Here is a 27,133-nt window from a genome sequence, read left to right as displayed (position 1 = left end):
TATCTCCAGTCCAGTATTAATGTGTGTTATTTTGTCATTTCCCGTTTAAGATTTCTTGAGTTGTCTCTGATTCATGGGTACTTATGGTTCAGCTCTCTCCTTGTTGAATGAAAATGACCTGTCACAATTAGCAACTAAAAGCGGTAGTAATTAGGCTCTGACGATGGAGAGAATGAAGAGTGATCGTTGATTTATAGCAGAGATTATCAAATGAGATGGAATTAGTACCTTTTATGAATTTAATCTTGATGTACTTGTGGAGACAGTCTCTGAAAGTTTCAAGCACTGCCCTTTCCTGCTCCATGTATATATCTGTATCATGCCCACTTTTCTTGGTCTTATAGTGGGAATCCTCTTCTCCGTTGTATTGAGCATCTATCAGTTCGATCAATCTTCCACAGGATTGTATATCATCTTCCACATTACTGCTCTCAGACTCATTCGATAGCTCATTGTCATTGATATCTTCCTTATCATCAGGCTTTTTGCATATCCTGTTCTGGTCTGATTGCTGCTCCAACACTGGGATGTTGACTGCTAATAGTCGTGAGGATTTAGAAGAAGTGTGTTGATGAAACCAAGCAAAACAGAATGGTAGATCTAATAAAGTCGATTTTTTTTTTTTTTAAGAACAGTTGATACCTGCATTGGCTATAGCAGATTCAGATGCTGCTAAGAGAAGTGAGCGTATATCTCCAAAGTCTGGAAGACGTGTTGTGGTAGTATATCCCAACCGCGACCTTTTCTTTCTGATGTTACAAAAAAAATCCAGTTAAATATCCTGACTATAAGGTAAAGGAAGAGAAAATATCATTTAGGAAATGCAAAAAGCGAACCTGTAAGGGAGTTTAGGAGAGCTATACATAGGGGAACCCAGAGAATTTAGAATGAAATTGTCAGGTATCGAACTTAAAGGAGCTGGACAAGAATTCCGCTGCTGTTCCGGACAGAGAGAAAATGAGTCTGTGGATATAAAACGAAAAGTGCATATATGTTGTGAAGCAGGTTGTGATTTTCACTTGCCTCAGGTACCTCTTGGTATCTTCTCCTCCGGTATACCTGTAGGGAATTATGAGCAGAAAATCCAGGAGCATAATTCATACGACCAGCAGTATTGTGGCTGTTGAAGCCGATATTGTCTCTGTTAGTAGAAATGATTCCTAGATCGTTTACATGGTAATTGTTATCGGGCTTCTCATAACTTTCAGAGAGATTCCTGTTGTTGAATGTCCAGGCAAAAACAGAAGGCTGGATCTCTTCACTAACATTCTTGCAGTTGATGCACTTACAGTTGTCTGAGCACAGAAGGTTTGCCTGAAAGCATTCACAATACTTCTTCAAGCATTTGGTTCTTTTACATTTGCAGCCTCTCGAAAGCACTCCAAGTTTAGTATCAGGTGCAGCCTTATACTACAATACAAAGGGCAGATAATTCAAAATACTTACAAATCAGAAAAAGGATGTGAAAAAATTGCCTCTATGAAGGTTAAACCTACGGCAAGTAGATGTCCAGTGTTATCTAATATTCTACCGTTCTTTTTTCAGTCTCACAAAGTGATAGGTTAGAAGAACATACCTGCTTGTCAATTTTGCTGCTGAAATGCTTTTCACTGAATGCATTTGGTTTGCGATCTAGCACACTCATCACAGCTGCTTCTCTGAGATCACAGTTCTTAGAGTTGTTATGACAATCTCCACAATCACAGTCGTTACATAACACTCCTGATGCAAAGCAGTCACAGTACCTAATAACCAAGCGACGTATTGTCAAACAAACATCCAACAATCCATAGCATCTCTAATTGTTCTACAGCAAACGAAGTAAGAAAACTCTCTCAGCTTGATCAATTCAACATTAGATTCGCATCAGGATTAGCACAATACTAGTTCATTGATGCTAAAGAGATTACTGAAACAATCTTACAATTTTAAACATTTGGACTGCCGGCAGCGACATCCTTTGTGCTTCCTCCAAGTAATGCCTTCCTGATCTGTTTTATCCTTTGTTCCTGGAGTTGCTAAAGGCTCCCTGCTTCAAAATTAGAGAACAATAAAGATCATAGAGCAAGACAACTTTAGCACAGGATTCTGAATCTCCAACGAAACAATGATCTGACATCTTCTGGAACGAACGAAATTACTCAAACGAAAAGCAAGTGTACGGAAAATTGCAAAAACTTGGAACAATACCGAGAAATCGGAGGAAAAAGAGCAAGTTCTCTGACTGGCGACTCCAGAACGACGGGAGATAACTCTAATTTGGTGAAAACGAGCTCCCTAGGGTTCTTCTTTGTCGCAATCGCGCCGGAATCTACTTTACATATCATATCGATCATTCACATAGCCGCTACACAAGCGATTCCCTCGATTCCGCGTACCGATTTCAGCATGATAGGTGAGAAATCGTCGGATCAGATCAGTGCATGGAGAATCGCCGCCATGGCTGACGGATATCAGAACAAAATAGATTGCTGGATCCTAATCTAGAGTTTTCCCGGAAACCAAACGGTTTTTGTGAGAACAACAAAAGTTCAAAATCGAAGGTTCAAAAACATAAAACAAAAGTTCAAAAATCTCGAGGGAGTGATCTTGGAGGGAACGAGAATAAGAAGATGAGGGAGAGTGGAGAGTTGAGAGTGGAGATACTTTTTTTTTTAATTGCCTTACAATCTTACATGGGCCGTTGGGCTATTTAAATTTCGTGGATCGTCTAGTTCGATTGGCGGATCGTTTCAGTCCATGATGGTTTAAAGTTACTTTAAACATTGTTTTGTTTTTGACCAAAATAATTTGTTTACATTTTTTCTTTTACAAAAAATATTTAATCATTTTAAAAAATTGTTATTACAGAACGAACTTTTCTAATAATTATAAATTTATTTTATTTTTCGTCTATCACATAATCCGTTAATTTTTATTTAATTATATGCTTTTATATTTTTATTTGGATTTAATAGGTTATATATTGCATTTGTATCACAAATATATGTGTCTTTTTACATTTCTAGTTTAAGATCTGTTTTTTTTAAAGTCAATTTCCACTTTACCTCTTAATCAAAGAAAAAAAACTTTAAAAACATTAGAATTTAGTTAGTAGTATATTTTTTTAATTAATTAACATGGATGTTTTAAAGTTTTTTTTTAATTCTTGTGAAATGTATTAACTTGATATTTTTAAGAAATGGATAGAGTATATACGGTATTCTTTCAAATTTAATAAGTTGCAAATAAAAATTGACTTCGTATGGCATGTTGGCATGACATAAAATTTGACTTAACTCAATCAACTAAGTCTTTTGTTTTTCATAAGGTATAAGTCTTTTTTTTTTTTTTCTTCTAAGGTATAAGTCTTATGTTATTACTTTTCATTTTAGTCAAACAGTTGTGATAATTTTTTTCACTTTATTTCCGAAGTTAGACAGGGTGGGAAGCACTTGATTGAAGACATTAATTGCATGTTGGCATTAAATGAAAGCTTACTCTAAAGCTTAAACCAAGGCATGTCTGTAAGATGTTAGCTAAGTAGCACAATTGTTAATATCAACGGTTAGGATTACAGCAATGGAGCTGAAACTTTCTGATGGTCTCACTTAAAAAAAATTACGACATAATAAATGAAAAGACAAGTGGCAGAGTGCTTAACCACTACATCACTAATTAGTACTCCTAATTACAAACATAAAAAGTGCTTAACTCCCCATTTCTCATTTCTCTCAAGACATCATCCCAAGAAATAAAACGACAGAAAAAAAACTGCCACTTTTAAGTATTTGTTCATAACAGCCAAAAACACGCACGTGCCGAATTCTCTCTGCAAAACACTCGTTGAAAACTCGGAGAAAGTCGCGTCACCAACGTTTCAGTCGCTATTTGATGATCCAACGAAAGGCTCTTCTTTTATTTTTTCGCGATTGCAACCTAAGATGAACGGCTACGTAATTTGACTGTACGACTACGAAAAAAGCCGAAACCTTTGATCGAAAATTTCAATATTTTTAACGAACCATACATAACTCGCCAACCTAAAAATGACCGCTACATTAAAGAGGTTCAACTACTTCTCTTTCATTAACCCTTGGCTCCACAACTCCACAATTTTGTCCTGTCGTCTTCCTCGATTCCAGCCAGCTACTTCGTTTTTGAATTCTGGGTTTCGATTCTTCCAATCCAACCATCTCTTCTGTAAGTTCTCTTTATCCCAATTTTTCCCCGGTGATTACTTATGATCTGGCTCTTCTTTTAGTTTGCTGTGTATTCTCCTTCGTGCGTGTGTTTTTTTTTTATCGCGCATGTTACATGTTCGACGAAATGTCTTAAAGACTCGTGCTTTCGATATATAACGTTAATGATCCCTAGAACAAAACAATATGTTATTTTGATCTGAATATTAAACATTTTCAGCATCTCGAGGGAATACATCTTTCTCTTTCTTTATTTGGATTTCTTGTTTGAACATCCCTTTTGTTTTTACAATTCGTTTCCAATTTTTTATTAATTTTAAATTTTATATATTTTTCGGCGATACTGTCACCTGAAATTATCTATGTAATCAATGATGATGCAGCTTCACAGTCTGGTTCACTCATGGAAGTGTTTAAAGCAGCTTTTTCAGAAGGGTCTAATTCCGGTGATAGGATAGCGATTAAAGCCGATGGGAAGAGTTACTCTTATGGCCAGCTAACATCGTCTGCCTTGAGAATATCTAGATTGTTCCTCAGCGACGACACTACAAATGTATGGTAATTGGTTTGAAACTGTAGCTATTGTCTACTTCAACAAAGCCTCTAACAGGTTTCTGGTTATTGGAATTCTCTACATTGTATTAGGGAGGTGATACTAAGAAGTATGAAGGGTTTGGTAGTCTCCAAGGAGCTAGAGTTGGAATTGTGGCAAAACCTTCAGCTGAGTTTGTTGCCGGTGTCCTGGGGACATGGTTTAGTGGTGGCGTAGCAGTTCCACTTGCACTCAGCTATCCAGAGGCTGAACTCTTATATGTTATGAATAATTCGGTATGAAATCTATTTGCCTTCCTGTTTTCTTGTGCTTTAAAATTAATTCTTTACTTTGCTTGAGATATTTGACCCTTCCTGCTAGTTTGTAGTCCTTTCTATAGTGATGATCTTTTACCACATTCAAGCTTAGCAAAATGAGTGTGCCTTATGCTGCTATTAACTCTGTAATATAAGTTATTCAAATTTTCTGGGGCTATATATTGTTGTCTTTGGTTTAGGATATATCTGTGTTATTGAGTACGGAGGACCATAGTGAGACTATGAAAACTGTCGCAGAAAAGAGTGACGCTCGATTTCTTCTGATTCCCTCTGTTGTTAACTCAACTTCGGAAACTGTTACTCACAATCAGTTTCAAGATGACATTTTTGAAGGAGAAGATAAACTTCTAGGTAGGATTGTATATATTAGAAATCATGACTATATTTAAGGCTGCTCTTTTAATTTCTGCCACCTTACATTCAAGCATTATTGGTCTGTCTTTTTCTACATCACATCAGTCATTATTTTTGCAGATGATCCAGCATTGATCGTCTATACTAGTGGTACAACTGGTAAACCAAAAGGAGTTGTCCATACGCATAAAAGCATCAATTCCCAGGTATAAATCTAACTTCCTTATGTAGCTTGCGTCACGTTTAAAATCTACTTGACCTGTATTAGAATGTGGCTGCATATATGGAACTGATAGAAAATGTGATCTCTTTTCTGAGCATTACAAGTATTCCTCTGTCTCTCCAATGAGTAAGCAAAAATTTCGATGTAACTAATAAGCTTGTAAATGTTGCAGGTTAGAATGCTAACTGAAGCGTGGGAGTACACATCTGCTGATTGCTTTCTTCACTGCCTCCCACTACATCACGTGCATGGACTTTTCAATGCTTTATTTGCTCCTCTTTACGCGCGGTCTTCGGTAAATTATAAGATCCATATTTGCTTCGGTTAGCTCTATCAAAATACATTAACTTCAGAAAACATCAGGCTTGTTATTGATGTTTACGTTCCTCTTTGAAGGTTGAGTTTTTGCCCAAATTTAGTGTTAGTGGAATCTGGCGCAGATGGCGTGAATCATACCCGGTGAATGATGAGAAGACCGAAGACGCCATAACTGTATTTACCGGAGTAAGTTTTTTGGGTTTGCTTTTATTCCGTAATAATACTATTTCATGGTCTAGCTATCTCTGCCTCAAGTTAATTGTTTGTTGCTTGCTGCCTAAGCCCTTTCTTGAACCTGATATAGCAAGTTTATAAAAGGTTATATTGTTAGTAAGTATCTGAATGTTTTGATATACAGGTTCCAACCATGTATACTCGGTTGATACAAGGTTATGAAGCAATGGATCGAGAAATGAAAGAGCCGAGCGCTTTTGCTGCACAGAAGCTTCGCCTAATGGTAAGCAGCCAAATATCTCTGAGAAGCGCAAATACAGCTTAATGATTATCATTTATAACCTTACACGGTTATTGTGTTTTCCAATTCTGGTGAAAATAGTGCTTACTTGTTTGTTGATGATATACATTTTTAGATGTCTGGCTCCTCTGCTCTTCCTAGACCGGTCATGCATCAGTGGGAAAGTATCACAGGTCACCGTCTTTTGGAACGATATGGCATGACTGAGGTAAATAGATTCGCCGGTCTCTTATAGTTACCTTTATGTCATTGTTCCCTGGAATCCTTCAATACCTTTGAAAAAACAAGTTCTTAGTAGTTAAATACTTCAATCTAATTAAGTTATGATTTGGTTCAATCTTCATAGTTTGTAATGGCAATATCAAACCCCTTACGGGGTGCACGAAAGGCAGGCACTGTCGGCAAACCGCTTCCCGGTGTGGAGGTCAGTAAGATCTTCCTTTTCTTAAGTCTGAGATTCAAAACCTTTTAACTATTGCCACACAGCTAAAGTACTAATAATCAGATACGAAGCTCTGATACTGAAAAAAAAAAGTGTCTGTAAATATTATAGGCTAAGATTGTAGAAGATGAAAATGATTCAGATGGAGTGGGTGAGATCTGTGTAAAGAGCCCGTCTTTGTTCAAGGAGTACTGGAATCTTCCAGAAGTGACTAAAGAATCATTCACGGAAGATGGATACTTCAAGACAGGAGATGCTGGTAGAGTGGATGAGGATGGACATTACGTGATTCTAGGACGTAAGCAGAAACCATAAATTATATCCACACACTATTAATGGTTCCTCTGTGTTCCTACGCTTGACATCTTCTCTTCGCTGGTTTCAATCAGGCACTAGCGCTGACATTATGAAAGTTGGAGGATACAAATTGTCTGCCTTAGAAATCGAATCAACCCTTCTCGAGGTAACATAATATCCATTTGAGTTTTGGGGGTCATGGAAGTTTAGATAACTAAACCGATAGAATTTAATCGTGAACTGAAATGTGTGCGTTGTGTTATGCAGCACCCTAAGATTGCAGAATGTTGCGTGTTGGGGTTACCAGACAAAGATTATGGGGAAGCAGTTACTGCGATAATTGTAGCAGAGACGGAAGCAAAGAAGAGACCAGAAGATGAGTCAAAACCTGTGATGAGCTTAGAAGAACTCTGCGGTTGGGCTAAAGACAAACTTGCTCCTTACAAGGTACTCAACAAAAATCTGCTAAGATGATATCACAACACACAAAAATCTGTAAACTTATTCACTTTCTTGCTCATAATTTTTGTATTTTTTGGGATTCATTTCAGCTACCGACACGTTTGCTGATATGGGAGAGCTTGCCCCGCAACGCCATGGGAAAGGTAACTAAAAGCTTTTGAAAGCCTTCTACTAAATGATACGAGAGATATTTGTTTGGTGTATTATATAATAAGAATCACTCTCAGTTTTTGATATTTTGTTTTCTCCGAATTGCAGGTGAACAAGAAAGAGCTAAAGAAATCTCTGGATGATCAAAAGTAAATTCTCATAAAACCATGGATGTCTCTGGTTGCTTCTTGGTTCTATGATTGTAGTAGTATTACACACAACGCAATATGCAAAAATGTATTTTCTTCTTTTAGTTTTCTATATTATTTGATTTGATGTAATAAGGTCAAGCATCTCAAGACAAAACTATTTGGAAAGTAAATCTTAATTATATGCTTGTGTTACTCTGCTCATCTACCATGAAGAACAAACCGTAAGTGTGAAGAGGAGGAGAGTTTGACCATAGACTTTGATACGTCTTTTTTTTAATCACGGCTAAACTTGACTTATTTGAATATTTGGCGTTGGCTAATCACCACTCAACGTGTGAATTAATTAGTGATCCGATCAGATATACCCTCTCAGAAGTCATTTTATAAGTGATTTATTTAATTCCAAAGAAAGACGACGAAGTCATTTTATAAGTGATTTATTCAATTCCAAAGAAAGACGAAGAAGAAGAGGAGGTATGGTAGATTCGACGATCCCAAAGACGACGTCGTATCTAGAAGAGTTAGCCCAAGGAATCGGTCCTAGCGAGATAGAGGTTTTAATCCTACAAGGCTTAGAACTCATCCATGTCGGTAAAGGAATCATACGTTGTAAATTACTCGTCACGGATCGAGTCGCGGTAACATTTTACTCAATTCAGAGAGCTTTTGATCGATGTTTTTTTCTTTTTGTTTACTATTTAATGACCGAGATGCTCGAGTGATTCTCAGGGAGAGGATGGGACTTGGCACACCGCAGCGATTACGACGGTGATGGACGCGATCGGAGCTTCTGCTGTGTACTCCGCCGGCGACGGACTCCATTCCTCTGTTGATCTCAACTCTTCGTTTTATTCTACGGCCAAGATTCATGTTCGCTTTCTTATCCTTTCGTTTCTCTCGTGTTATTGTTAATCTAACATGTTTATTGAAAATTAAAAAGACAACAGATGATCAAGCAAGATTTGAAATCGTGAGATTAGTAAACATTTTTGCATGGTAATCGTAAATTAGATAAACACCTAGAAAATTACTAACTTTAGGTAAATGTGATTTATTGCATAAAACAGTCATTATTGTTGCTTGCATGATTTTCGTTTCTCCCATTCTCATTGATTGCAAATGCTCTAAGGGGATTGGGTCAAATTCTGACATTATATTACAAAATATGAATGTATTAAATAAGATGTGATAAATTTGCAGGAAAAAGTGGAAGTAGAAGCAAGAGTGAAGGGGATCAATGGAGGGTTAAAATCAGCTGTGATTGAGATTAGAAGAGAAACCGATGGAGAAATCATAGCCACAGGAAGGTTGTGGATGGCCCCACTTGGAGTCAAAGTCAAACACATTGTTTCTAATCTTTAGTAAGCTTTGATTTTTTTTCCTCAAATTTAAATGATTCATAACATAGATTTACCGTTTGGAAAATTTGATTTTCTTTAATCAAATATCATACACACAACAATGGCTTTTTCTTTTCTTATAAGAAATAAACACACCCATTAATATAATCCTCTACTTCCTAAATCCAAATCCATAAAATATATATAATCTAATTACATACATACAAATATATAAGATTATATAACACACCATGAATCATTAACCAATAGGATCTTAGTTTAATTTAACCTCTTCCCCTTCTTCCTCTCTCACACCATTAACCTTATCATTCCTCACCTGATCCATCGTGAGACCATACGACCAGCTACACACCACGTAATACACGACATTAACGAAGCTCAAGATCACTAAAACCCAATAGTAATAGTCATAGTGACCCTTGTTGATATTATCTTCAATCCAGCTCTCTTTGCCTTTCTTTGAGCTATTCTTGACCACATTGAGGATCACACTAGCCAAGACATTAGCCACTGCCATTCCAAGACCGAACAGCGAAGCCGCTATACTCGACATGCTTTTAGGAAACTCGGTATAGAAAAACTCTGTCTGTCCTATCCCCGTCAAGGCCTCTGCTAAGCCGTGTAGCACATACTGAGGCACGAGCCACATCGCTGAGATGTTCACTGTTGCGTTGGCGTTATTTGCAAGTCCTTGGCTTATCGCTGTTTTCCTTCTGTAATGCTCAACAGTTGCGGAAATCGCCATTGCTAAGAAAGATATGAATAGCCCTAATCCCATACGGATCTTGACACTGATCCTAACCGGTCTGCCTCGGATCTTGGAAGCTAATGGGAGGATTGCACGGTCGTAGAGAACGACCCATGAGATCAAGGCTATGATAGTGAACATACCGAAAGATGCAGCTGGGATTTGGAAAGTGGAGTTGTTGCTCAAACGTCTGTCCATTGAGTTAGCTTGAATCAACTGAAACGCGTTTTGGCTAACGTTTATGGACATCATTATCCCTGTGGACCATATTGGTATCACCTTGACCAATGCCTTGAGTTCCTCAACTTGGTCCGTTGTGCAGAGCCTCCATGGGTTTAAGGTCAAACCATCAGATCCAATGTCTTCCTCGTGGTTTCTTATCACACAAGCTTTGTTCAGAAACCTAATAATCAATTGCAATAGTGTGTCAAAATTCAAGAAACCAACCAAGAACTACATATATGTATATGAAAAATAGATTTCATTTTACCTCAGTTTGTCACTTGGAGCTTTGAGTTCAGAATCTTTCAAGTGGTAATAACAACCATAGGAGTCATCATGATCCGGTAGAGTTAGATTCCTGTTCACGTAAGCTGCAACAGCCACTTGAGCTAAACCAGTGAACAGGCTCTTGGTCACATTGCGTTTAACGTAGAGAGGAGACGCGAAAACAAACACAATACCCGCGAGCAACATGAGAATCGCGGGTATTCCAAACCCGATTCTCCATCCTAGATGATCTTGAATGTAGACGATGACAGTGAAAGCGATCAAGACTGCAACAGATGAAGAAGCGTAGTACCAACCGAAGAAACTCTCAAGAACTCTCTCGTTCTTGGGATTCTCTTTGTTGTCCAATTGATCAGCACCAAAGGCCAAAGAACACGGCCTGATTCCGCCTGATCCAATAGATATAAGTGCAAATGCTGAGTACAAAAGAGCCAACTGAGAAGACGTTGCTCCCACGGAAACACAGTTTGTTCCGGCACACGGTGATGGCTTCACTTGAGGTAACATCGCCGTTAGCCATAGAACCACCATCCCCTGTAACGTTTATACCCAATTTTGCATTATTAAGATTGTCTAGTTACTATAGAATCCAAGGACTACATTGTAATTAAGTTGTCCTACTATAATACTTCCAAGAGCAAGAACCCGAATTTTAGTATCAGATCTATATACATGTCAGTTGTTATAATCATACAAAAACATTTTGTTCTAAAGGAAAATGATTGATGTCACGATATACTATGATAAGGTTTTGTCAAGTGGGGGAAATAAAATTATGATCAAGAATGGGACAACTAGTACAAAGACATGGGTCACCAATTGAGCCTAACACTTCTATGTTTGCCAAAACTTATGTCAAATCCTAAAACTGTGGAAGATGTGGGTCCACGTCAGCTTCACCCATATATGTATATGGATCATAAATAAATAATGAAATTCAATTCAACAAACAGTGATAAATTCGTAGTAAGAAATAATATTTCTTTGTTATAGAGTTTAAGCAGTGTGGTCACTCACAATCACACCTTGCCAGAGGAAGCCCACAAGGCCACAACCACAAGGAAAGCAACCAGGTTTTAAAAAGAATAATTAATAAAAATGATATTATATTAATACTACTTTTATGATTATTGCAGACCTGTTATTTTATAATCACATGGACATTTCAGAACACCTGGCTTTTGAATTAAATTTTACTGACTTTGATATATTTTTATTTTGTATTATAATGGAAACCAATATAAAAGGATAAAGTACTTTAGTTTTCATTCATTGGACAGCAATTTCAGGGTCGCACATGCAACATGTGAAAATTTTGACTCTTAATGGAAAGAGGCTTCTAAAAGCTTAATCATATAACTCTTAAAATAGAAATTTAACTGTACATGATTATTAATATCAGTAGACTAACCCGCCCAAATATTTTATACTTAAGTAACTAGGCAGCTATTAATCGTTCTTAAAACAAAGTAAGCAGCCATTAGTGATTCAGGCATATGATAATTTTAAAATCAACTGTACATGATTATTAATATCAGCATATTAACCATAAATGTTTTATACTTAAGAAAATAAGCAGCTATTTAATGATTCAGGAAATGGTAATTATTTAGTAGTAAAACTAATTTTCCCCTGAAATTTATAAGACGAAAAAAATGACAATTTTCGAGAATTTTGATACATAAATAAATAAATAATTACTAGAAAAAACCTCGTACCATTTAATTCCAGGCCCTTAATTCTATGGCTGTTAGATTTTATTGAATTCTCTTTTGTTGTCGACGCAAGTAAAGTCCAATTATCGAAAAATGAAAACTGTCACCGGAATTTGAACCAATTATCGACGCAAGTAAAGTCCAATTATCGAAGTCCCGAGTAAGAAAACACTTCTTAATACACGCACACGATACTTCACCCAAATCAATCTAAACCGAATATCTCGGTTTTTGATTTCCAAATTTAGTAAAAACCAACCTAAAGTCCCCTCCGTATTTGATTAAAAAACCATATTTTTACATACAAACCATTTTCAACCCGAAGTCTAACAGGTGAGTCAGTAAGTAAGTAATGTGTCGAGGAAATGCCACTATTAAACGGAATTGCAAATGGACCGGAGTAAACCGAAAAAAAAATTAAAAACGAAAAAGAGAAGAAGCAAAAATCGGTTCGAAAATGTTTACCAGGAAACTGGAGAGAGAGGCAATGGCGATGGTGAGAAAGCGACCCAAATAGGAATCAGAGAGAAAAGCTCCAACGAGAGGCATGAAATTAGAAGAAGCGAGCCACATGTTCAACACGGATTGTCCTTTCACAACTCCCAATCCGTAATCACTTATCAGATACAGAGTCATGTTCTGTACTAATCCATAGCTCGCCACTTTCTCGAACGCCTCGTTTGCTTCACCCACCAAGAAGAAGAAGAAGAAGAAAGTCAGAGACTTTCGAATCGATCGATGGTAAGAAAACAGAGAGATTAATTTGGGTTTTTCACAGAGAAAGCGAAGTTGAGATTTTGGGATGTTTACCAATGATGAAGGGCATAGTGAGAAGGCCACCCTTTGGTCTTGTGGTTCTGGGTCGAAGAATTTCCTTTGACTCTGTTTGATCCGGAGGGTTCTCCATTTGTTACCTTTCAGCTCAGAGAGATCGAAGAGAAGAGAAAGAAAATGGGAAGAAAATCTTTGTCTTTGTGAGCGCTTTGAGTTTAATGCGATCTTATTTCAGTTCAGACAGCGAGGAATCTCTGTTTTCTGCGACGAGTGAGCAATAATAAATGGGGGATATTTAAATAATCTTTTTTTTCTCTTTCTCAAGGCAAATATTATAAAACTATTATCATATGGTCATGGGACCCATACAAAAATGAAGATATTATCAATTATCATAATGTTTTTATTTATTTATTTAAGAGTGAAGTTTTTATTGGCGTACATACGACACTTTGTGATTTCATATGGGTGTTCATTCTCTAGCTAAATTTCAAGTTGAAACATCAGTGCCAGGAAAAATGCGTTTTTTACAAAGTATAAATGTGTTAACGTACGTACATATTCATACATATACATTCTCATAAGAAACAGTATAGTTTACATTCAACATTGCAGTGGTCCATATTGTATATAAGAAACAATATAGTCAACATTCAACTTTGCAGTGGTCCATAATTTACTTAAAAAGAGCTAAACACGAACCGGAGTGCAGTTAATTAAAATATCTACCGATGGCTCACATGTCATGAGCTATATATACTATACAAACCCTCGGGTCGGATATCTCAGTACACGTATCTGAATAAGGGTATAACACTGATTAACCTGTAAGGTAAATACCCTTTCATTTCGTACTTTAAAGAAAGTTGAATTTTTCTTTTTGACATTCACATAAATTATATCAACGAATTTTCCATAACTCTTGAATGCTTATCTTTGAAATGACATTTCTTTCCGTACACTACTACAATACATTTATTTTCTGATCAATTATCATATATTCAGATATATTCAGATATCTTCATTCTACTTCATTCTGATCCAATTTTTTTTATTAAATGTAATATTATATTTTAATTAAGAACGCTTTTAGGATGCCTCTTTCTCAAAAATGGCCTATCCCAATCAAAATAGTGTAGTTCTCTCAATCTTAAGAAGAAAAAAAATGATTTCCTTATTAAGTATTTGCGAGAACTAAAAAAGCTTAACCATGTAATTAGCTTCAATATCCCATCAATAAAAGGAACGGATCAAAATCATCACAAAAGTTTAGTAACAATTGAGAAAGGAAGACATCCCATGAGGTTAACAGCTTTTATTTTGGCTGTCTCTCTTCTTCTTTTCTTGACAAATTGAAACTTTTGTGTATTTAATTTCCTCTTTATTTTAAAAGAAAAAAAGGTGTAATGATTCATGAAAGTAAGTGCAATCATATTTTAAAGCTTTTGCTTCGCTTTTTCAATATCACTAATAAGTCAACATCTCCAAAGAGTCGGCCCAAGAAAAATCATAAAACTCTCTCTTTTTTTTTTCTTTTTTTTTTGACCAAAGGCTTATAGGTTTACTCAATTTGGTGATTGTCAATTTTTAAAAAATAAAATAATTTTGGCAAATCCGATGCCCGACACCGAATTAGAAAAAAAATGAGGTAATTCAGTTTGTTTTTCGATGACCATACCAATGCAACCAGCCAGTATCATGATAAGTCCAACTAATTTCAGCGGTGAACTAATTATAGCTCAAACGAGAAAATAGCTAACAATATTTACACATCAAGGTTCTCTAATTCGATTGGGAGTCGAATTTGGGGAAAAAATGAGTTTGCACCTTGTCCCGAGTCTACGAACACTTAGCCATAGAGCGTTGGACTACTTTGTAAACATAAGACCATCACTCTCATCAGTATGCACATATATGATGTTTTTGACAAAAATTGATATGGTCGTTAGACGGATCCGAAAATTCAACCAAGCATTACCACTTAAAAAATTTGTCCTGAATTAACCTACACATAACTTTTAGATTTTTTATTTTTATTTTTACATCACACAAAACCTTAATTAGAATATTCTGCTTGTTTTAAAATGCTTTCTTTATATATAATATTTGGGATTATTAAAAATCAAAAAGTGAACAAAAAGCCATAATGATGAGAGTGACAAGGTCATTTGCCTTGCACGTGGGTGTTGGATGCTCTGCAATCTCCTTTTTGGCAAACTTATTATTTTACTACATCATTATGTCATTTTATTATATTGTTATCATCATAACTAGTTATTTTCAGATAGTTAAAGCTACTAAACCTCGTTGACAGAAACAAGTTACTTATAAGCTATTTATTTTTCTTGTTAATTCACTCAACTTCTACAGAAATGTATTTGCAAAACACACAAAAAAACCTGAAACCCATAACACTGTCGATAAAACAAAAAGAATACTAGCATACAATTCTGTTTTTACTATTCACTCTTCAACGTTAATAATAAAGTTGTCAAAAATAGAATCGAAAGGAATGGTCCCTATGACACTATGCATTGCATTTGGCAAATGTTAAGGTATAACGAGTAAAAACATTATACAGAACCACATTTACACAAAAAAAACATTATAACCTTTCTTTATTGATTTAATTCGTTTTTTCAGTATAAAGATTGATGTGAATCAATAAAAACATTACAACCTTGAATTATTTAATTCGTTTTTCAGTATGAAAGAGTGAGTGTGGATTGTGGACGAAGATAATTCTGGGACACTTCCAAAAGAAGAAGACTGTAGAAAGTGAATAGCCTGAAACATTATTATTCAAAGATTGCTTGACTTACACGCCAACTCCTCAATTTTCCTCCGTTTCTTACTTCAAGAAGGAAAGGTCTATTGAGGTATGTGTCAGATTTCAGACTTGTTTTTTCTCCTCAAATTCAAAATAAATATATTATTCTGTCAGACTCATTTATCTCACCTACTCTGTTTCTTATTCAATGTTCTCTCTTCTTTTTCTTTACTCTGTTTAAAATCCCTTCTCCATTTACACACATGCACGCTACTTATATTGTCTTCTTCCTCTTGTGTTTATTGAAATTTAGAAGTTGGGTTGTTTGTCAATTTGCTATTTGATTGCTTGTCAATTAGTCCATTATGATAATTGTTTGCAACAAGGTCCAGGAAATTGGAGAATTTAATCGACGCAAATTATATTGAGATACTTTCACCTAGTTTGTTTTTTCTTTTGGTTTGAGTCTTTGATAATTAATAAATGTTGACTATCCATCCTCATATGTATTTCTTTTTGTAATCTTTTAATTAACTATTTATGTCATCAAAAACAAAAGTGTGAGGCATAAAAGAGTATAAACCAATACGATTACGTTTATAAAAAGAAATCAGTTATGCACATAGGGAGATAACTTATTAGTAATTTTATTTTGGCCAACAACTTTGTAAAACCGTTAAATATCAAAATTAGAGACATTGGTAATTGTTTTTGTATGATTTTTATTACTGATGTGCAATAGATCAACAACATAACCTTGACTCTCGCCATAACCATAAAATTATAGTAGAATTATAAAATTACAATCACAAAGAGGAAAATTTATGTGCCTTTCATTCCTTCTCTCTCTTTTTCTTTTGAATTTTTTATTTATTTATGAACCATGTCTTTGATCTTTCAACTCTCAATTGTCCCCTATCATTTCATAAGTGAAATCAATCTATTATCCTATTCCAAAAAATTCTCGCATTTATCTGCATTTTATATTCTATCCTCGGAATCAAAAATCTTAAAATCAAACGTTAAATCATCAGTGTAAAAACAATATAACATCTATTTTCGTTATATACATTGATCTAATAACTTTTCAAACTGTTTAGGTGAAAAATATTCGCCTTCGCCTCTTTTTTCTAACAACACTTAAACTGAAAAATATATTTCAGTTTAATGAGATATGGAATAAAATGGTAGACTTCCACATTTTATCAATAACTTTTAACTTTAAAAAGTGGAAACTGAAAGAGGAGCTTGTCTTGTAAAGTCCCCCATTGTTTTAAGGGTTACACAAAAGAATGTCCCTCGTAATCATGAAATGAGCTGTGTTACATCACTCTAAATCCTCTAAAGATTTTCCCTACCTTTTTCTTTAATCATATTACGTCCCGTCAAGTATTTTCTACTCCATTAATATACACTTTTCTTCGCTTTTTTTTTTTCCGGCCTACAACACTAAATTAATTTTGCATCATTATTTCAGGTACATGCACTCCACGTCTCCACCGTAAGTATGTAAATATGTAATGACAAGAAAGAAAATGTGTCTAGTGAAATCAATGTCAGTCTCTCTCAACTAACAACTAAATAATATGAAAGTTCTATTCTTTTTTTATAGCTAGCTTTTTATGTGTCTAAAATTAGTGGGTTTTGGGTGCTAGAAACTACAAAAGGAGTTGGTGAAATGTATTATCTAAGATTATTAAATATCAATTGGAATATTACTAGATTAGTGAAAATCTTATATATGTGATTGACTTATTTTTATGAAAAATGAGCCAAAATCAGAGGGAACAAAGTGGAGATGGGAAAGCAATAAAGTGAGGAGAGGACAATGAGGTGAGGATAACCATTACCCTCCATTTCTCTCTTTCTCCACGTTACCTTTCTTATCTCCTTTAATCATCAATAATGTTGTTTTTTTCTTCTCGAAACAATTATTGTTGTATAACAAAAAAACAATTATTAATTTGTTTCAAGTTCAATGCATAACTTTCTAGCAGATGAGATGTCACACGTTAATCAAATGATGATTTTCCGCATACAATTAGTTGAAGAGATACGTTATTAATTTTTACAAAAACAAAATTGCTACAATAAGTGCAAGATTTCTACTTTATTTCATTCATTTCTTCAATTACAAATATACAAAGGAAAACAAACAAAAAACAAGAGGTGGAAGAAGATACAACAAGGGTTTAAGGATGAAGTTTGTCATGCGAATACTCAAGCAAATTCTTCGGACCACTCGTGTAATGTAGGAGTCTTGACGCCGATATTCTTCATGTCCAGAATATTCGCTGTTCCAAAACATATTACGACAATGTTAGTTCATTTTCTTTAAAAATTACAATGAATCAATACAAAATATCATGATTCTATAACATAAAGGTCTTTTGTTTGTTTGTCATTTGATAGAAATATAGCTACATCCATCTTTCTCCTGTTTGATCCATTAATTCAATGCTTAAATATCATTTTTGTTAAACCACAAAGACAAATACCAACACTAAAAGACTGTTTTTACCGGTATGGATCTCTGGTGTTGCAGCGGCTGTGGCATCTGCGATGACAGTCACATATGGATAATCCAGCTCCACTGCATCAAACACCGTTTGCCGGATACAATTTGGCGTTTGAACACCTGAAAAAGGGTTACAGAGACATCCCTTAAAAGGCTAATCCGGGGGATTTGTAGAAATGGCAATGCATGATGATCTTATAAAACTCACAAAGATACTCACCAGCAATCACTAACTTGGTAACCCCGGAAGTTTGCAAGAAGGAATGAAGATTAGTACCAAAGAATGCGCTGAAACGTGTTTTCACTATCTTATAGTCTTCTTCTTCTCTGATGATCAGTCCATCTACCAACTCTGCACCTACTGTTCCTTTAACAGTCGGTCCAACTTTCTCAGAGCTGTAGAGGTGACGCCTGAATAGTTCCACATCTCTTCCTCTCGGATCGTGTTCTCGAACGACCTTAAAACGTTGAAAACAAATTTTCCAAACAACACTGAATTTAAGATTTATCATTTTCTAGCAAAGTGAGCATACACCCTTAAGCTTCAATACTCAAAACCAGACCTATTCTCACATTCAGATAATAAAAGGAAGCCCTTTACCTCCTGAATTGATCTGACTCAAATTTTCCATGAAAAGGGGAAAGAATTTCGATAGCAAGATCGAATTCATATATAGCAAAACAAACCCTTCTTCCATAGCAGATTTCTAATTTTCAACGAAGTTGCAAAACATAATGCACAAAGTCCATGCAATCAAAAAGAACAAGAGATCATGGAGAAATACCCAAATTACGAGAATGCCACGCTGCCTCGCGAGTTCGACGACTTTAATAACATTAGGAACTATAGATTTTCCGCCTTTCACTTGCATCACCGAACCTTCCTCTATGAAATCATTCTGCTCACAAAGACACAAAATTCAATACTCCAAAATCCCAGAAAACGCAGAAAAAATCGACCTTTATCACTAATATAAAACACAAAGACCTGCATATCGATCACGAGTAGAGCCGTGTTCGTCCATCTCTCGGCCATGGTTCTTTTCCAGCACACAAGATAAAATTGCTTCTAGATAAAATTGGGTCTATCACTTACCGAATCTCGGCCTAATAACTCTCTCTATTTCGGTTTGCTCAACATTTTACCGGTTTAAACTTGTTATTACATTCCAGAACCGGAAAAAACGTTTGCCTATTTAAAATTTTAAACCAGCTAACGAATCATAACCGACCTCGAAACTTTTACACGAAAACCACAGTAGAAAAAACTCTCTTGTATTGACAAACTTTAGTTTTAAGCTGTAAGAGAAGAAAAACAAAGCTAAGGAATAATCCAAAAAAAAAAAAAAACAAGTCGATCTTCTTTTGCAGGAATCTCTATGACCCGGCCTTGGATATCTGAAGGTAAACCATTTGAGTATAGCCATTGAACACAGACTTATCGAGCCGACCTAAACCGAGTCGTTGGAACAAACGATGCCTCCCATCTTCTACAACTGGTGGAGTCGAACGAGCAGGGTCATATCGCGATTGATGGGTCAACGAAGGTCCTGCAACCGGAGGTAGCTCCCAATACACATCTAGAATCGACTCAACGTATCGACTGTTTTGAAAATGCTGATTGTACGAGATCAGTGTGTTACTGTGGTTGAAATCATCTCTCATTTCTCCTCTAACTCCCCACCATGTTTCGCCTGGTCCGCACAGCTCCTCTGTATCGACAGCTTTTTCCCAGAAATTCTTCCTCTTTGATCTAATCCTGGCTTCATCACTGTCTTTGAAACAGCTGTGGCCGCCTCCTGGAGAAAACAAAACCGGATCATATGAGAAAACAATAAAGAAACTCGTGTACGTATCTAAATGTGTGATCTTTTATAGAACCCACCTTTTATATATGACTGATCGCATATCTGCCTAAGGGAATAGTGATCCCCGGTTCCTGTATCGTAGTTATCCTCGAAAATGAGATGTCGAAAACCTGCCTTCAGTGCCTGCTTTATCCTGCTCTTGGAAGTATACCAGAGAAAACCAGTGAATTCTTCGCATACATGCGATACAGGCAGGACATGAGAAATGGAAAAAACTACCTTTTGAGTTCATTCTGATGGTCATCGAAGAAGACAACAACGCGGTTGAGATCTGTTATTCCGTGTTTTCTCAACACGTTCTTCCAATCAACACTTCCAAAATCAACAAAATCTTTGCCTGCGAAGTACGTGCAGTTCCCATCAACATAGGCAGGTCCTTTTCTTAGGTACTTCTCAGGGTGCCTGGGCGTTAGTGAGATGATTGGTGTATCTGGCATCGCCTGCCGCATAACCCAAGTGGAATGTCCCTTAAAAGCACCACTCTCAATCATGAGCTCTGGCTTTAGCCAACGAGCCATGAACCATAGCCCAAAGCTGTGATCAAAACCCATTCCATGCATGTTGTTCTTTATTGGCCGTGTTTCATATATCGGAACAAACTCTTCAAGACCCTTGAGTAAATCTTTGGAGGTCCACTCAACTTCTTTGCCATGTTTCGATCTGCCTTTTGCCAAGGAAAAGAATTAAATACGTCCATAACATAACACTTCGATTTCTTGATAGAAAACAATGCATTCCATAAACAACTTCAAGAACCCAGAAAGTGTTCTTCTTCTTAATCACCATGGAGATTGAGAACAACAACAACAACATCGCTATCTCAAACTATCAAACTCATCATTAAAGTGTACCAAAGCAGCTAATGGTTCTTTTCTACTAATTTCACACATAGCACCATCGATATTACCCATATTAACCACTGGCAAACAGTGCCACCAAATACCAGTCCATGTTACTAGTGAAAAATTAATACTGCAACATTGTCAAGAGAGCAATTTCTAAGTAGACCAGAATACCATCTTTAGAATTGGAAACCTAGATCAAATCTCGCTAAAGCATTTCTGAGTAAATCTACATGGAACTACAAGAAGAAGAACAAAATACAAGGCACAATGTCAGACGCAAATAAAACAAAGCTTTAAATAAGAGAGATCTCGAGTGCTTACACCAAGGAACACCTAAGGCTCCGAAGTCCGATTCGAGCCCGTCGAGACCGAAGAAGCCGATCCGAGCGGCCGGATCGAAACGGGAGATGCAGACGAAGCTGCTAGAGTGGAAAGCCAGTGAGGTGAGGAGGAGAAGGAGGAGGAAGAGGAGAGCGAGAATGAGGCAAGGCCACCACTGATGTCCGATCCGAGAAAGGAAATTGGAGGCGAGGAGGTAGATGTGTGGCCGCTTGGTCTTAGATTCGTCGGTGCCGGATTCGCCGGAATCAGAGAGATCGGCGTCGGAGTGAGGACGGCGAGAGGAAAGAGCGCGATCCAGCATCGTGGTCGGAGTTTTGGGTGACTGAGAGTGCCAAAGTGATTGCCCATTGTTCACCCCTCTCTCCATTTTATTATTCTAATCTCTCTTCTTTTTTTTTGGCTGTTATTCAATTTTTGTAATCCAAAGAGGTTTCTTTCTCTTTTGAAGTAACAAAAATTGATTTTCCACCCAAAAAGTGAAGAAAACTAAACATCTATTGACGTGTTCAAAACTCAAAATTTAGTGACGTCTCCGAGTGATTAACGACGAACCAAGAACAAACACCAAACCGGGTACAGTTATTAAGTTACCTGTTTTCATAAAACAATATTACATTTAACAAGGTATCATCGAATTGGTTTGGTTTTCGTAATAATCAGAGGGTCCTTTACCACCAGAGCTAGAAACCGGTTTTTGCATGTTTAGATCCTTTCATTGTAACTTGTGTATTACGTAGAAGTGTAAAATTTCCCCAGTTGTCCTGCTAATTCATTATCCGTCTCACTCACTGCGACACAAAGCTAATGGTCAAATCTGTAATCTGATCAATGACCACAAACGACTAGTCGAAGCATAGTTTTCTCATCAAATAGTGTTTTTTCATTTTTCAATTCTTGCTCCTCATGGTTTACTACTTTGTTTCTCGTTCATAAGTTATCCCACTTGGTTTAGTTCTTCGTTTAATTATTTGGGTTTCAGGCTTGGGCTTCAAAACTCCTTTTTTTTTCTCATGCATTCACACAGAAAATCTTTTAGCAAAAAAAAAGGAAAAACCACAAGGCTAATGTTTGTTTTCTTGTTCAAGAATCAAGATCAAGTAAATATGAGGTTATTAATCACAGGAGTCTCCACATATTCACCGAGAAACTGAACGCCGGATAAAGAGTTACAGAACCGGACTTGTTCAAAAGTCTTGGCTCCGGTTTTGTATAAGAACACCTTCTCCTTCGCAAGTTCTTCATCTCCCGTCTTGAGATTATCGTAATACCCTGTGAATTTTACGAGTAGATCGTTCTTTTTCGTAAACGACACGAACTCCACTTGATAATCCCAGAGCCGATCTTGTACAGAGATCAGATTCGACAATGAAAGGCTTATAACTTTGTTCCATGATCCGGTTTCCTCCATAACCGAAATCCGAATCTCCTTCTCGCACGGTTCATACTCTGTATTGCAAAGTTTTTGGCTTGTAACGCCTAACCAAGAACACGCCATGCCTTGGCTGTAAACCGGAAGAGGAAATTTCCGGTATTCGTGAGTTGAGAGGTTGAAGCTAAGGATAAACCGGTCAACATTAGACCGGTACGCAATCCAATAGAGGTGTTGATCAACGAATATACCTCTTCTCTCTCTGTAATGCCAATCAGGATAAGGAATCCGTAAGCTCTCTCTCCAAGAACCGGTTTTGAATTCGAAAACCTGCGCCGTGGAGGAATCTACCCGGTCAATAAACGTTACGACTTTGTAATCATTGGAAACCAGATCATAACCGAAACCGAGGATGTTTGAATCTCGGTATATACCGGGATTTGGTAGGATCTTGAAATGCTTCGAAGATGGATTCCAAACCATTAAAGTGTGATTCTTTAGAGTCACACATAACGTCCCATCACAATGAAGCACACATGTGGATTCGTCGATCATGGACTGGTCTAAAGAGAAATCAAGCTTACCATGTGTTGTAATACCTGGACTCTTGCCTTCCACGTCAAGCAAGTAGAAACCCTTGTCGTGAAACGACACGAACTTGGCCGGAGAAATGTCTCGGTACCTTTCAGCGAAGCCACGTTGGTTGATAAGGTCTCTCCATGTCTTGCAGACGCATCTGAATCGAGCCAGATTCTTCATCGACAGCCTCGCGAGTATCTCAACGGATAATTCTTCAGGGAGAATTTCTGACATTTTTTTTTTATCTCTTTTGTTTTGAATTGTGGTGAAAGATTGTCTTTTGGTGTTATTTGCCTAGTGGTGGTTCCTTATAGAAGCAGATGCGTACGGCGCAAAATAGAGTAGAAAAAAACGTTTGGTGGGTTTGCAATGTGATTAGAATATTTAAAAGAGAACATTTTGGACACCTACTCCGCGTGTTCCGTAATCACTAACTTTACATATATAAAGTTAATTTTCTTTATTAGCAAAAGCATTTTTAGATAAAAGGCTTGGAAAAGAGAAACGCATGCTTATGATCATTAAGTAGCCTAAAGCTCAAATTTACATTTAGTGCCTGACTTTGATTAAGCTGCAGTGAATACGCTGGAGTCGTTAACAAAGCAGCGTGGTTTCTCAAATTGCGACTTTACGAAATTTTCTGTGAGCTAAGGTTAGGTGAGAGAAACTTTTTGACTAAGTCTCTTGCAACTTCTTGACGCTTATATATTTATATGTTTAAAGAAAAGAAAAGACCTTGTCGGAAAAATATAAGAAGAAAAGACTAACGTGAAGAGTCTCAAACGGCGGAAAAATCGCGCTATGGGTAAAATATCTCTCTCTCCCTCTCTCTCGTTTTTGGGTTTGACTTGGATGATGCGAGGATGACAAAGTTTAAGACTCTTCACGTTATTTTACCCATAGCGCGATGACAAGAATGTCCGATCTACCAGTAGCTTTGGTGGAGGAGATATTGTTCAAGGTTCCATTATCATGTCTGAGTGCAGTGCGATGTACATGTAAAACATGGAACGTATTATCAAAAAATCAGATTGTTGGCAAAACAAGGGATCAGTTTCTAGGGTTCATGGTGATAGGCTCTCGGCTTTGTTCAATGAAATTCCAAAACGACGGGGACTCGGCTGATTTGAAAGTAAGATCACTTAACGAAGCCGATGTATTTCAAGTCTTTCACTGCGACGGCTTGTTGCTATGCCTCATCAAGGACACCAAGTGGCGCGTGGTGTGGAACCCGTATTTAGGGGAAACCAGGTGGATCCAACCCATACACAAATACCACAGATTCCATAGATCAGACAAGTATGCTCTCGGATACGGCAAAAACAGCAACAACAGTCGTAATCACAAAATTTTGAGGTTTTTGGATGTTCGTGAGGGCTCAGACCTCCTGCCCTTTTACGAAATCTACGAATTTGACTCTGATTCATGGAGAGTTCTTGATCTCAGTCCCGACTGTTATGAAATACTACGCAGCGTGTCTCTCAAGGGAAATACATACTTTCTTGCTGGTGAAGAAACATTTAAAGGTTTTTTACTCTGTTTCGATTTTACAGCAGAGAGATTTGGACCGCGCCTTCCTCTGCCGGCCTCTCACCCGTATTTTATGTCTTTACACGCTATGTCTCTGTCTTGTGTCAGAGATGAGCACCTCGCTGTTTTGTATCAACGCCGCAATTCAATGATGGAGATTTGGATTACAACTGACATCAAGCCCAATGCGGTATCCTGGAGCAAGTTTTTGAATGTGGAGCCCAATGTTACTTCTCCTGACAGATTTCCTGACATGTTTCATGCTAGGAGCTTCTTCATCGACGACGAGGAGAAGAAAGTCGCAGTGGTTTTCGATTCCTGCGGATCTCAAAGGACTAGTACAAGTTACTACCAAACAGCTTACATCATTGGACAAGGTGGATATCTCAAATCTGTGAAATTTAGAGGAGTTTACGAATCTGGATATTATAACCCTCTTTTGATCTATTCTTACGTTCCCAGTTTAGTGAAACTTCAAGTCAACCGACGGGGCAAAAGGAAAGAAAGAGATTTTATTGATTAAGTACTAGTTCCCTTTGCCAAATACTTTTTATTTGTTTCTTGTATCTCTCTCTTTTTCATTATTACAAGAAGATGACTGCTAGTATTTTTTCTTTTTTTTCTTTTTGCTTTTTCGATCTTTATCATCTAATACATGATTTTTGGATGTTTTAGCCTCTTTTCAACTGTCCATGTCAGTCTTTAGATGTGATTAATGCAAGAGAGTTCATGTTGACGTAGAGAGATGCGATCATCAGTGTGTATACTTGGGAGATGTAGTAAACGGCACACTACATCGCAATATCATAGAGGAACGACGCGTCTTGGATTGATTCAAGAAGAAACCAAAAGCATCCATTAGTAATAATGCACTCTCATATTCAATGATTGGTCCTAAGGAGCTATTGCCAAGTGTCTCTAATTACGTCCTTCTCCTTGAGTCATCGGATGATTCGAAACCAGCCGTGGCGTTGCTATACTTTCTTGACTCCGGCGGTGGTTCATTCCCGGAGGTTATTTCAAATTCTCAAGTGGAATGTTTTAAGGTTCCTTGTCCAATTAATACTCTTAATCCTGATTTAAGGTACATAATCAAAACATTATATATTTTAAACCCTTCTCTCTCTCTTTTTTTTTTGTTTGTTTGGTGTGGAGAAAAACTTTCCATTGTTTGGCAGTTTGGCAGGCCAAAGCTGAAGGATGACTGTTCAGTCAGAGACCCTGAACCTGAACTAGCCGAACCTTCCTGTGATACCAAAATCTATCTCTAATCTGATATTGAAAGATGTGCACTTGGGGCAGGATCCCGGAGTTGATATTTTGCCACATACCGAGTAAAGCATACAAGAAAGTATAGCTAGCTCCAACCAAGGCTATGGATAACAAAACCTTGCACCGGATCAATCGACAAAGAGAAAGTTGCTGCTCAAGAAGCCGAGAATGAAATATGATGAGACTTCTTGAGAAGAAATCTTCAGTTAAGGTACTAAGTACTAAGCACTATACAATGAAACATTTAGATTCCTTACAAGTGATATATGTAACGCTTTTAAGTAACTATTTTAGCGACGGAACAGTGATGGCTCATTTTCAGTATATGTTTGGTGCGTAGGCAGTGATTGTAGGCCACAACCATGGACTAGATTGGTGCTGTCCGTACAAGGACAAGCTCTGGCTTTGCTTTGCACGACACACGGGTTATGGTGGATATGGAAACTGGCCAAGAGGATCAAGGATTTTGGAGACTACTGAAATGCCCTTTTGTATCAAGTCATGGATTAGGATATAGGATGGATCTGTGTACATTGAAATTAATTTAACTTGTGATTAGTCTATTGAGTATTGCAATTTTTATTTTTAATTAAATATTCAACTTTGCGGAAGTGACGCTTTAAAAGGAGAAAAAAAAAAGGAAACAACTCCCTTTAAAGTTTTCGAAATCTTCCAAAAATAAATGTTGATAAATACTCCTTCTGTTCAGAATTATTTGATGTTTAAGGATTTTGCACACAGTTTAAGGATTCATTTAATTTTTATTTTTCCTATACTAAAAATATTATTTATAATTCATTTAAATATCATTCAGCCAATAAGAAAACAATCTGCAGAATATAAAAGGTCAAAAACTATAAAAATTCATTAAATTTTGTATTGAAAAGTGAGAACATCAAATAATTTTGAACAAAAAAAACCTTCTAAAACATCAAATAATTCTGAACAGAGGGAGTAGTTTTTTTGTCGCTTACTAGAAAAAAAATAAAATAAAAATCTAAATGTTTA

At 36.7% G+C, this 27,133-nt stretch overlaps 8 protein-coding genes and 1 pseudogene across 8 annotated transcripts; 4 read left to right on the top strand and 5 right to left on the bottom strand.

Moving 5' to 3' along the window:
• Window positions 1–127: 127 nt before the first annotated feature.
• On the bottom strand, window positions 128–2,420 carry LOC18024265 (protein tesmin/TSO1-like CXC 8). The gene is made up of 7 exons (XM_024159477.1): window positions 2,191–2,420; window positions 1,925–2,029; window positions 1,577–1,745; window positions 1,024–1,410; window positions 837–937; window positions 647–749; window positions 128–511 (listed from the first exon to the last, which is right to left on the bottom strand). Exons 1-7 carry the CDS (start codon window positions 2,334–2,336, stop codon window positions 128–130), a joined length of 1,395 nt encoding a protein of 464 aa, XP_024015245.1. The 5' UTR covers window positions 2,337–2,420.
• A 1,451-nt stretch (window positions 2,421–3,871) lies between these two features.
• LOC18024263 (malonate--CoA ligase) lies at window positions 3,872–8,103 on the top strand. Its single transcript, XM_024159965.1, has 15 exons — window positions 3,872–4,182; window positions 4,565–4,734; window positions 4,827–5,009; window positions 5,231–5,402; window positions 5,526–5,611; window positions 5,801–5,923; window positions 6,025–6,132; window positions 6,305–6,403; window positions 6,537–6,629; window positions 6,768–6,845; window positions 6,975–7,161; window positions 7,253–7,326; window positions 7,428–7,607; window positions 7,712–7,765; window positions 7,881–8,103. The coding sequence occupies exons 1-15, from the start codon at window positions 4,029–4,031 to the stop codon at window positions 7,923–7,925; spliced, it is 1,806 nt and encodes a 601-aa protein (XP_024015733.1). The 5' UTR covers window positions 3,872–4,028; the 3' UTR covers window positions 7,926–8,103.
• A 216-nt stretch (window positions 8,104–8,319) lies between these two features.
• LOC18024264 lies at window positions 8,320–9,426 on the top strand. Its single transcript, XM_006406804.2, has 3 exons — window positions 8,320–8,562; window positions 8,654–8,794; window positions 9,125–9,426. Exons 1-3 carry the CDS (start codon window positions 8,401–8,403, stop codon window positions 9,284–9,286), a joined length of 465 nt encoding a protein of 154 aa, XP_006406867.1. The 5' UTR covers window positions 8,320–8,400; the 3' UTR covers window positions 9,287–9,426.
• Window positions 9,412–13,288, bottom strand: LOC18024262 (protein NRT1/ PTR FAMILY 1.1). The gene is made up of 4 exons (XM_006406805.2): window positions 13,069–13,288; window positions 12,724–12,941; window positions 10,524–11,077; window positions 9,412–10,436 (listed from the first exon to the last, which is right to left on the bottom strand). Exons 1-4 carry the CDS (start codon window positions 13,163–13,165, stop codon window positions 9,539–9,541), a joined length of 1,767 nt encoding a protein of 588 aa, XP_006406868.1. The 5' UTR covers window positions 13,166–13,288; the 3' UTR covers window positions 9,412–9,538.
• A 4,562-nt stretch (window positions 13,289–17,850) lies between these two features.
• LOC18024261 (probable inactive nicotinamidase At3g16190) lies at window positions 17,851–19,414 on the bottom strand. The gene is made up of 5 exons (XM_006406802.2): window positions 19,309–19,414; window positions 19,106–19,219; window positions 18,541–18,778; window positions 18,324–18,440; window positions 17,851–18,096 (listed from the first exon to the last, which is right to left on the bottom strand). Exons 1-5 carry the CDS (start codon window positions 19,354–19,356, stop codon window positions 18,023–18,025), a joined length of 591 nt encoding a protein of 196 aa, XP_006406865.1. The 5' UTR covers window positions 19,357–19,414; the 3' UTR covers window positions 17,851–18,022.
• A 102-nt stretch (window positions 19,415–19,516) lies between these two features.
• On the bottom strand, window positions 19,517–21,783 carry LOC18024260. The gene is made up of 4 exons (XM_006406801.2): window positions 21,355–21,783; window positions 20,408–20,852; window positions 20,206–20,321; window positions 19,517–20,119 (listed from the first exon to the last, which is right to left on the bottom strand). The coding sequence occupies exons 1-4, from the start codon at window positions 21,740–21,742 to the stop codon at window positions 19,698–19,700; spliced, it is 1,371 nt and encodes a 456-aa protein (XP_006406864.1). The 5' UTR covers window positions 21,743–21,783; the 3' UTR covers window positions 19,517–19,697.
• A 685-nt stretch (window positions 21,784–22,468) lies between these two features.
• On the bottom strand, window positions 22,469–23,557 carry LOC18024259 (putative F-box protein At3g16210). Its single transcript, XM_006406800.1, has one exon. It carries the CDS (start codon window positions 23,555–23,557, stop codon window positions 22,469–22,471), a length of 1,089 nt encoding a protein of 362 aa, XP_006406863.1.
• A 673-nt stretch (window positions 23,558–24,230) lies between these two features.
• On the top strand, window positions 24,231–25,376 carry LOC18024258 (F-box protein At1g66490). The gene is made up of 2 exons (XM_024159476.1): window positions 24,231–24,660; window positions 24,706–25,376. The coding sequence occupies exons 1-2, from the start codon at window positions 24,231–24,233 to the stop codon at window positions 25,374–25,376; spliced, it is 1,101 nt and encodes a 366-aa protein (XP_024015244.1).
• A 222-nt stretch (window positions 25,377–25,598) lies between these two features.
• On the top strand, window positions 25,599–26,684 carry LOC112088927 (annotated as a pseudogene).
• Window positions 26,685–27,133: the final 449 nt, after the last annotated feature.

This window comes from Eutrema salsugineum, unplaced genomic scaffold (assembly GCF_000478725.1).
Source record: "Eutrema salsugineum unplaced genomic scaffold, Eutsalg1_0 scaffold_13, whole genome shotgun sequence".
NCBI lineage: Eukaryota > Viridiplantae > Streptophyta > Magnoliopsida > Brassicales > Brassicaceae > Eutrema > Eutrema salsugineum.
Note: the sequence above shows the minus strand (reverse complement) of the source record. Positions and strands in the feature narration are given on the sequence as shown.

Coding starts and splice junctions, on each gene's coding strand:
- LOC18024265 (XM_024159477.1), bottom strand. CDS start 2,336: ATGATCGATATGATATGTAAAGTAGATTCCGGCGCGATTGCGACAAAG. Junction 2,030..2,190: donor CTTTTTCCTCCGATTTCTCG/GTATTGTTCCAA, acceptor ATTTTGAAGCAG/GGAGCCTTTAGCAACTCCAG. Junction 938..1,023: donor GATACCAAGAGGTACCTGAG/GCAAGTGAAAAT, acceptor TGTCCGGAACAG/CAGCGGAATTCTTGTCCAGC.
- LOC18024263 (XM_024159965.1), top strand. CDS start 4,029: ATGACCGCTACATTAAAGAGGTTCAACTACTTCTCTTTCATTAACCCT. Junction 6,630..6,767: donor AACGATATGGCATGACTGAG/GTAAATAGATTC, acceptor CAATCTTCATAG/TTTGTAATGGCAATATCAAA. Junction 7,162..7,252: donor ACATTACGTGATTCTAGGAC/GTAAGCAGAAAC, acceptor GGTTTCAATCAG/GCACTAGCGCTGACATTATG.
- LOC18024264 (XM_006406804.2), top strand. CDS start 8,401: ATGGTAGATTCGACGATCCCAAAGACGACGTCGTATCTAGAAGAGTTA. Junction 8,563..8,653: donor TCGTCACGGATCGAGTCGCG/GTAACATTTTAC, acceptor AGTGATTCTCAG/GGAGAGGATGGGACTTGGCA. Junction 8,795..9,124: donor ATTCTACGGCCAAGATTCAT/GTTCGCTTTCTT, acceptor ATAAATTTGCAG/GAAAAAGTGGAAGTAGAAGC.
- LOC18024262 (XM_006406805.2), bottom strand. CDS start 13,165: ATGGAGAACCCTCCGGATCAAACAGAGTCAAAGGAAATTCTTCGACCC. Junction 11,078..12,723: donor CCTCTCTCTCCAGTTTCCTG/GTAAACATTTTC, acceptor TAAACGTTACAG/GGGATGGTGGTTCTATGGCT. Junction 10,437..10,523: donor GCTCCAAGTGACAAACTGAG/GTAAAATGAAAT, acceptor ATTGATTATTAG/GTTTCTGAACAAAGCTTGTG.
- LOC18024261 (XM_006406802.2), bottom strand. CDS start 19,356: ATGGCCGAGAGATGGACGAACACGGCTCTACTCGTGATCGATATGCAG. Junction 19,220..19,308: donor TACTCGTGATCGATATGCAG/GTCTTTGTGTTT, acceptor CTTTGTGAGCAG/AATGATTTCATAGAGGAAGG. Junction 18,097..18,323: donor AACACCAGAGATCCATACCG/GTAAAAACAGTC, acceptor GTTTTGGAACAG/CGAATATTCTGGACATGAAG.
- LOC18024260 (XM_006406801.2), bottom strand. CDS start 21,742: ATGGAGAGAGGGGTGAACAATGGGCAATCACTTTGGCACTCTCAGTCA. Junction 20,322..20,407: donor CATCAGAATGAACTCAAAAG/GTAGTTTTTTCC, acceptor TTCCAAGAGCAG/GATAAAGCAGGCACTGAAGG. Junction 20,120..20,205: donor CGATCAGTCATATATAAAAG/GTGGGTTCTATA, acceptor TGTTTTCTCCAG/GAGGCGGCCACAGCTGTTTC.
- LOC18024259 (XM_006406800.1), bottom strand. CDS start 23,557: ATGTCAGAAATTCTCCCTGAAGAATTATCCGTTGAGATACTCGCGAGG.
- LOC18024258 (XM_024159476.1), top strand. CDS start 24,231: ATGACAAGAATGTCCGATCTACCAGTAGCTTTGGTGGAGGAGATATTG. Junction 24,661..24,705: donor CAAAAACAGCAACAACAGTC/GTAATCACAAAA, acceptor GTGAGGGCTCAG/ACCTCCTGCCCTTTTACGAA.